Source organism: Nelumbo nucifera, chromosome 1, assembly GCF_055504915.1.
Source record: "Nelumbo nucifera cultivar China Antique chromosome 1, China Antique-T2T, whole genome shotgun sequence".
NCBI lineage: Eukaryota > Viridiplantae > Streptophyta > Magnoliopsida > Proteales > Nelumbonaceae > Nelumbo > Nelumbo nucifera.
The window spans coordinates 197,068,311-197,077,931 of NC_142649.1; the positions used below are offsets into that span (position 1 = coordinate 197,068,311).

Genomic DNA, 9,621 nt, shown 5'->3' on the forward strand with positions numbered 1-9,621 from the left:
CTTCAAGATCCTTTTGAAAGCGATATCATGGTGTCCGAACTCCAAGCACGACATGGGTCCTCGTTAAATCCGATGCATTGCCGCTGAGGAGAGAGAGCCCCAGTTGTTTGGTTGTTCCTACTGGGATGTTGTCTTTTTATGAAAACGATTTGAGTTTCTTCGTGCAGTTCTACATACAACCAAGAGCAGAATGAACTAAAGACAGCCTGAATTTTAGGGGAAAAATAGGAAGAAAATAATGCTCATCCATTCATTTAAAGGGAAAAACTTGGCGGAACATTTAGTAAGAAAATTTCCATTAGCACAAGGAAAATTGGTCAAATATTTTCTCTGGTTAAATAGAGTCAAATAATAGCTTGGTCTTTAAAGCAGGCCACCTTATTAAATTAAAAAGAAAAGTTTAAATGCGGCGGTTTACTCAGAAAAGGAAAAGATAATAATATCCCTACACCTTAGATCAGTGTCCACAAGGTGAGGACCAATATTTCATGGGTTCCAAAGTGAAAAAAAAAAAAAAATCCCAAAGGCAGCCTCTAAGTCTGAGATGCAATATAGGTGCAGGTTCTATTTCAAATCGTTCAGATTGCCTACTTTATAAAATATATGCAAGTAAATTTGAAAAAAAAAAGTATGACATGAAGAATACAGCTGTTTTTTTTTTTCTCTGGTTTGATGATCAACAAAAACTGCCGATATAAATAAATAACGCCTTCTTAGTTTCTTCTGAGAACAAGGAAATTCTCCAGATCACACCTCTCATCTTCCCCAGTGAAAATAATTATGAAAATTAAGCAGAAAGGTAAGCTTTCCTTTCCCCATAAATTAAGAGATACTATATTGTAGTCATTCCTTTTCTCAAATCTTGAAAACAAGTTTTCTTTCCCATCTCTAGCTACAATAAGGTATTGGAATTGGACTCACTATTCTCATTCCTTGGACTGAAGGTAACTATCTCATCATCACTGTGGACTCTCTTTCTCTCTCTCATGCCATACAAAATCATTGTCATGTTCAAGCCTTCTGAGCATCTCACTAACAACATCCATGTCTTCTTGATTCCTTTTTATACACAAAGGCATGGAGACAATTTGGAGCATACTTTTAAAGTTTGAACTTCAAATTGGTCTCTGATCTGGCCTTGGATCTACCAGGATTTATCTTGGCTCGAGTGACAGTATACAAGACTGGGGATTTGACCAAACCATGAATGGTTTCTGCTTTTATTCTTCCTTGTTTTCTTTTTTCTGTAAATAGAAATTCTCTTTTCCCTTTTTGGGTGGTGGACGGCAAAAATAGATTGGTCTGGAAACAATATAAAATGGTTCTCGTTGGTGGGAATGGCAACAGGGAGGGGATCATATTCCCCATCCCTAATCCCTGTCAGGAATAAAAGTTGTCCTCCATCTCCGATTTCCAATGGGGACGGGTTTCCTGTGGGGACCCAAATCTCCAGTTTTTTTTAGATAATAGTATTTTTTAAAGAATAAATTTATCTAAAATAAATAAAAATTTTAAAATATAAATAATGCTTTAAATATATTTTATATATAAATAATATCATATATATACATATAATTGAGGTTGAGGTAGGGTAGGGACCTCATTCCCCATCCCTGACCTCGACCCCAATAGGGGATTCTTATTAATCTCCGTACTCATCCCACTCTGTCAAAACAATCTCCATTCTTGACCCTATCATGTCGAAGAAACTGGAAATGGAGAAAATTGCATGAGTAATGGCCATTATTGAAGTTTGTGTGATAAAACAAGTAGTAGGAGTAGCTACAGTAAAATGATGGAGCCCCTTTTGGGGGCCTTCTCCTTCCTTCTGGAGTCTAGTCTAATTATCACAGTGTCTCCCCATTTACTTTCAGTGTCTTCAATGCAGTTATAGATGGATGGATGGATGGCTTTGTGCAATATCCAGGGGACTGATGGAAAACTCCAACGTGGACAATATAGAATATATTTTGTCTTTGACTTGTTTGTTATCGTACGCAAGTCAAAATGTATGGAAAAGTCCTATGCATCTTCATGCCAAAGATTACATACCGGATTGGTGTCTCAGAGGGTTCATGATGATACAAATTACAAAGTACAATTATTTGTACAAAGTTGATCTTTAATTTGAATTTTGAATACAATCGACCCCTTGCTATTGCTATTGGGTTCATCTCATCTCTCTCTCTCTAATAGACACAAGGTATTGAAATGCTTCACATTTGTTCCCTCTGACCTACAGCATTTTCATGGCTTACCAACACATTCATTCATCATGATCCTTGAATTGGTCTCCTTTATTAGGGCTATATATGGTCACTCTCAATTAATCCAACGGTTGTAATGAAGTGATAGGTGGGCCAGCGAGTATCATAATACTAGTCCATTTCATAAAACCAGACCCAAATGTACAAGTGGCAATTAATGAGAGAATGCCCTAGTCCCTAATCACATTCAATTACACACCCAAACTAGTCTTTAGTCCTTGCGTGAATCATGGCATACGGTAGTACCTTCCTCACATCTCCGCCCCACAAATACACGCGAAATCCGAATTGATATGACACTAGTTGAAAGCCGAAAGTAGAAAAGTAAAAATGTTGAAACACCCGTTGCTGTTATCACCTTTGCACCTCATTATTAATTGGTTTTTTATCAGATCGATCATCGATCGCTTTCTTTAATTTTCTTCACTTCCTTGTACTGTTGTACAGGGTGCGGGGGACCTACACGCTACAGCTTCTCCCACTCCCAAAATCATAGGTGTCAGAGTAGGAAAGGTTTGGTAATAAGAAGGGAACAGAGCTTCTGATATCAACCAGAGTTCCCACTTCCCACCAGTGAGTGGGCTGTTGGGCAGCACCTGCAATGCAATGGTGAAAGTTGAAAGGCGGCCTCCCACCAACACCATGATGAATATGAACTAATCGAATCGTGGTGAGGATTTAGGAGACAGTTGGTTGCTGCAATGAGAGACCATTGATATCTTTCATTCTTTCTCTATTCATCAAATAACACTATTGTGTTGTGATAGAAGTCTAGAAGACCATATTAATAAAACATTGGGCAAATTTTTTAAAACTATATCCCTTATAAAATGTCTTAAAGTATTTTCACGGTTTTTAATAATTGATTAAATCAGTCAATTTCCTAAACCTAAGGGGTGATTTAATATATCATTTCATGGAAGGATCAAAATATCCATACATCCCCGTACCCAAAATGGTTAATTGGTACATATGTCAAATGCATTGAGGGAGGCAGGCAATCATGCACATGCCTCTTTTTCTTATCACTGTAGTTGAGCTACGTACACAGCAATTAGCACTAACGTTGTTGCCCAACTAGCTGCCTGCGTGACTGGCAAGCTGATCTGAAGGTGCTTAGGTGTGGTTTGTAGCAGAACTCCAGTTGTGCAATGAAATTCAAATGATGGTGAAGACCTCTGAAAAGCCTATTTGGTATTAAGATGGGGGTTTGGTAGCCCCTTGATTGATTTAATTTAATCCTGAACTTACTAGCAGGGGTGCCTACTGATCATATCAGCCACTGAGTCATCCACAAATCAAACATATGACATGGATTCTTGGCTTTTGGATGGACCAAAAGAATCATCAATCATCTGACCAAAAATATGAAACCCATGTTGGGTGGGATAAAACTCATTATTAAGCAAGGCACCAAGTTGTAACAATAGTAGGTGACACACCCAATTCTGTTTTCCCAAGTTGTGTGTGTCCACTGCAATTATAATGACCATTGACCATTCTTTCTCCCAACAAGGGAAATTTAAGTCATGACCTGTATCTGTATGGTGCTTTTTCCCAAGAGTGTGGGACCTCTAAAAATAACGACTAATTTGTCACTTCGTTTTCTCCTCCCAAATGCTCCAAACATGTTTCACTTTTCAAAAGCAAATAGGAACCGTATATGGTAACAACATCTTTCCCACTTCCCTTTTTGTTTAACCACTCTTCTTACTTTATTGCTAGCGGTTGGCAGCAGGTTGCAGGGTAGACCGTAAACTGAGTTCAAGGAAAATATGAAGAAGAGATGGCAACAAATTCAGCCATTTACTTACTGATAAATAAAAAAAAACATAACCATTTACCTTACTTCTCACCAAACTTAAAATAAAAGAGGAACTAAAAATATGTAATTTGAAGTTGAAGGAGACAGAGAGTAGTGGCCCCACCCCAGTGGGCAGGAAATCCGCTTTGGATAGAGATATACATGGATATCATGTATTCATGGTTCTGGCTTTGATAAACTACAGGCCTTAAGACACTATTCAAAGGCCAAACATAACAAACAAAACGGAAAACCAGATGTCCAGATATACACACAGAGAGAGAGAGAGAGAGATACAAAGTAAAATAGTGAAGTACCAAATGTTGAATGTTGAAGCATTTATCAACTCAATCTTCTTACAATCCAACGATTAAAACAAAGAGAGAGAGAAAGAAAGATAGAGTTAAGAAATGCAAGAACATTTTTCTTGTATTTTTTTGTCTTTTAAAGTTTATAGATGATCAGAAAACAAGGCAATACCGCCCTGGAATCAAATACGAGCAGCTCACCATTTTCCCCACTTACCGAGTCAAATCCAACTCGGCCTTCCAACAACGACTCAAGTCCAAGTCGCTTGCATACTCTACCCGCAATGACTCGGCATACCAACATAGCTCTCCTGCCCTTCCCTCCACCGGCGCACTCGTGCGCCCCACCGCTGCCGGAAAACGTACAAATTGCCGTTTCTTTCCCGGAAAACAGGCACATACCACTGGCGTCATAGAGTCCACCGGAGGTAGGGCCCAAGCAGTAAAATCTCATCATTTCGTTACCGTCTGCGATGCATCTCACATCCTCCTCCATGCTATTGCCGCTGCTGTTGCTGCCCGCGCTACGGGAACTAGCACGAGCTTTCACAACCTCTCTGTAATCTTCAAACCTTGAAAGAGTCTTGGGCAGGTTTTGAACCTTGAAGATCATCTCGATTCGACCCGAAAATGCCTTAGGTGACCAACTCGTGTGGAAGATTATCTCTACAATGTTGCGGGATGGGTGTTCTTCGGTCAGCTCTGTCAGGGAAGGAAAGAAAGGGTCCGGTGTTCGTGCATATCGGGATGAGGTAGAGCGTCGGACTCGGTTCGTTGTGTACGAACCGTTGTCATTTTTTGCTGGTCGCGTTTGTTTCGAACTGGGTTGTACAGGCGACGGTGGATTTGTTTTTCTGTGCTTCTTCTTGGTGGTTTCGACTACGTCTTTGAGGTTTTGGACGCTCTTTCTGCAACTGGAACCGGGGAGAAGGTGGTTAAGGTTTTTGGGGTTTGGGTGGTAGACATCTTCGAAAGCTTTTGATTTGCATTGCAATGATTTGACCCAACCAGTCGCCATTAACGACGACGAGTAGAGTCTGTGTCTGTATTCACCTGAAGAAACTTTCTCAGGCGGTATTTAGGCAAGTTTTTCAATCATTTACATACATGGGTGGTGAAAGTTGAAAAGAAGAGAGAATAGCCGATGCCCCATGGTTTAAGCAAATAAGCATGTTGGAGTTGGACCAGACTTCTCTACTTAATAGTTTGGAATGACCAAATTGCCCTTAATGGTATAAAATGAGCCACGTAGATTTTGGCCCCCTTCTCATCAGTCATCAGAGAGAGAGAGAGAGAGAACTAGAGAAGCATCCATACTGGAAAAACAACAAAGTTCATTTTAACACAAGACAAAATCCATTGATAACTAATAAATAAGTGAGAAGACTTTGATAGCATACATGAATGTTCTTCTAAGCATTTGTAATCACCCACTTGATAGGTTCATCGAAAAAGAAGAAACCCCAAATTTAGTTGGCGTAGATGTGCCAAATTCTGACCGTTGGATGTGGTGAAAGCGTTTTCAGTCCATCCTTGATCAACATGAACTCACCCACCAAAAGATATATATAGTTATTACATATGCTTTAATTATAGTTACTTGGTAATATTAATTGCTTGATTATATTGGGCAGTGGCACAAGGTAAGGTGCTAATTAGAGCAAAAAAAAAAAAAAAGTTTCTGTAATACTAAATAGTTAAGAATACTATCATGATGAGCGAGGAGGCTCCATCGTTCTCTCCCATCCAAATTGGCTGTTTTTGAATTAGTAGATCTGTAAGGTGGGGAGCAATCGGATGACTGGTCCCCATCTGATGCATGTGAAGCAGCACCAGCATTTATATTGTGTTTATGGCGGGTCATGCTTGTCTTCTGTATTATAGTAATGGAGTAGTAATAATAATAAAAAAAAATGGAATTGATTCAGAGGGATGACTGATGAGCTGTTTCATTTGTATTTTAATTTGGGTTTTGGATGAATCATTAAATTCAACAGGAGAGAGAGAGAGAGAGGAATAGAGGAATTAATAGAAGAATAGAAGGAGAATGGAAACTGTCAAATGAACAAACAAATTAAGCACTGAAATTGAAACCAGAAACGACAACATTTATTTAATTTGTATTGTTTTCAGCCAACCAGCAACAAGGTAGATGAAGAAGAAGAAGAAGACTTGTTAATGTTACACACATGGGGGGGAGTAGATGAAGACAACATTGAGATATGAAATAAGAAAAAAGAATGAAAGAAAAGACCACAACATGGAAGTTGGGAAGGAGATAACTAAAAGAAATGTAAAATAAGATGGAAATGGAATTTGAAATGTACAAAGGGTTGGCAAAATTACATATTACGATGGTGGGGATGGGGGAGAGTGATTTGCCAGCCTTTGACCCCACGCCTGTAGAATCTCTTGAGCCCCGGGAACCGAGCGTTATAATGGGCGTGCTTGTGCCTCTTAAATGTCACTGCCAAATTTCAACTTTTCTTCTTTATTTGATGACTGATGAGGTCTCAAGTTCAACACCGATGCGTTAGAACATATTGAACTGAGCGAGCCACTGCCCACCGGCACTGGGGCAGTGGGGAAAGCGGAAAGCCGTTGGTTGCTGCCGCTACCGCTGTGCTTTGTAGTTGATGCGTTTTGAATTGCATCAAAGGAAAGTGTGTTTCAATTTCGGGCTTCCGAGTGGCTAGTTTTTAGTGATTGCTGATTTGCCTTTTTTTCTCAAAATATTTGACTTGATAATTTAAAAATAACTATAATGGTGCTGCAAATTAATACATCAGATATGCATACATCCAAATTCATATCTGAATTTAATAAATTGATCAAAATGACTGAAACTTATTTAACTTCTATACAAAGCTGGAGAGAGATAGAGAGAGATTTCACTCACTTGTATAAAGTCTTGTGACTTGACTGGTTATTAATTTGTTATTGGGAGAATGACTGATCAGTTCATGTTAGAATTTTTTAACCCCACAGTACAGGGGATGAATTTTAACTTTCAATTGATGTCAAATTCATCCATAGGATGCGGTTTATATGGGGGGCTGTCATTCAGAATTCTGCGTTGGATTTGCAGTGTACTTAACCCTTTGTTATTTGTAATAAAAGGTCAAAAAAATGATAATCAAAAATGTCAAAAAAAAAACAGAGATAACAGAAAGTTTTCCTCGTATATTGATTGAGTGATTTATAGTAAATTTATAGATTACATTGAATACCTGTACGAAAAGATTAGGAAACACCGAGAACTTTCATGAATGGTGAGAGTCATGCAAGACGATATGTATTGGTTTTGTCTTGCCTTTCCATAACAGTTTCCTCAATAGCCCCCCTCAAGTGAGTCGTAAAGGGACAAACGGTGAGCTTGTCATGAAGAAAATGAAACCTAGGACCAAGGAGAGGTTTGGTAAAACTATTGATCAGATCATGGGTAGAGAGAAACCTCACTCGAAGTGAATTATTAGCCACTTTTTCATAAACAAATAGGATATTGAGTTCTATGTGTTTAGTTCATGCATGGAAACTAGATTCGTCAAAAGATATGCAACTCCTAGGTTATCACAACAAAGTGTTGGTGGTGATAAAGAGGACAAGCTCAACACAGTGAGAAGCATTTGTACCCATGAAAATTCAACAACAATTGTGGCGATACTCCTGTATTATGATTCTGTACTGGACCGTGAAACAGTTTGTTGTTTACAGAAGCTCCAAGAAACTAAGTTCAAACCAAGATAGATACAAAACCCACCATGTGATCGGCGATCTTCAATGTAGCTAACCCAATCAGCATCAGAGAAGGCTTCAAGAGAGAATGACTTCTTGACTGACCGAATGAAAAGGCCATGGTCAATAGTGGCTTTGAGGTCGTGTGAAGGTCACATATTGTAAGGCCCCAACAATGCTTCTATATTCAGTTATGTTGGGAATAGGAGTACAGAAAAAGAAGTGGGTTTGGTAGAGGTTGCCATTGGAGTATTAGTGGGCTTGCATTCATGCATTTTTGTATGAAGGAACAAATTTCATATGTACTTGGGTTGAGACGAGTGTAAGTCATTCTTCATGTGATGCATTTCAATGCCTAAGAAATAGTGGGGCTTCCCAAGGTCTTTGAGAGAAAAATGAGTAGTGAGGTCAATGATGACATGCTGAATTATGGAAGGCTTAGAGCCCGTGATCAAGATATCAACCATGTAGACAAGAAAGAATGTTGTGTCAGATGATGTACATCTAAAAAATAAGGAGGAATCATCCTTTGAGTCTTGAAATCCAATAGTGAGAAGATAGTCGCGAAGATGCTTGAACCAAGCTCTTGGAACTTGTTTAAGCCCATATAAGGATTGGTGGAGTTTACAAACATAGGTGGGATGTTTTGGATCCACAAAGCCAATGGGTTGTCTCATGTAAATCTCTTCTTTCTAAATGGTCATAGAGAAAGGCATTGGAAACATCAAGTTGACGAGTTTCCCAACCAAGTGAGACAGTAATAGAAAGAACAACTCTAATGGTGGTGGGTTTAACCACTACACTGAATGTTTCATCGTAATTAAGCCTGGCCTCTTGATTGTAGCCTTTAGCTACCAAACGGGCTTTGAACCTATCAATCATACCATCAGCCTTATGTTTGATCTTGAACACTCATTTGTTGCCAACTATATCACGTTCATGGGGGTGGAACTAGGGTCCATGTACCATTTCTTATAAGAGCTTGATATTCCTCGGCCATAGCAAGCATCCATGGCAGGTCCTTGTGAGCATGAAAGTAGCATGTAGGTTTGGTTTCTTCAAGTGAGCTGGTAAGCATGGCATACTTAGGGTCAGGTTTAACTATTCCACATTTGGATCTACTAAGCATGGTATGTGTGGGCTCAACTTGTGGATTAAAGGAAAGGGTAGAAACAAGTTGGTCACAGGAGTTGTCATGGGCCTGAATGTGGGCTGATGGTAGGGGCAACAAAGGTGATGTAGAAGGAGAAGTAGGTGGGGTGGAAGAGGATGTTCAATGTAGGAGTTGGAATGAGATTAATCAAGTAAACAACAACATCAAAGGATTCAACCCAATAGGATTTGGGTATTGATGAGTTGGCAAGAAGAGTTAAGCCGGTTTCAACTATGTGGCAGTGGCGATGCTATGAAACTCCATTTTTTTCTAGAGTGTGAGGACATGTGAGGCGATGAATGATGCCGACCTATTGAAGAAATGATGCTAAGGGCTTGTATTCAATGTGAAGGC

At 39.3% G+C, this 9,621-nt stretch overlaps 1 protein-coding gene across 1 annotated transcript; it reads right to left on the minus strand.

Moving 5' to 3' along the window:
* Nucleotides 1-4,054: 4,054 nt before the first annotated feature.
* LOC104602302 (uncharacterized) lies at nucleotides 4,055-5,562 on the minus strand. Its single transcript, XM_010265924.3, has one exon. The coding sequence runs from the start codon at nucleotides 5,395-5,397 to the stop codon at nucleotides 4,516-4,518; it is 882 nt and encodes a 293-aa protein (XP_010264226.1). The 5' UTR covers nucleotides 5,398-5,562; the 3' UTR covers nucleotides 4,055-4,515.
* Nucleotides 5,563-9,621: the final 4,059 nt, after the last annotated feature.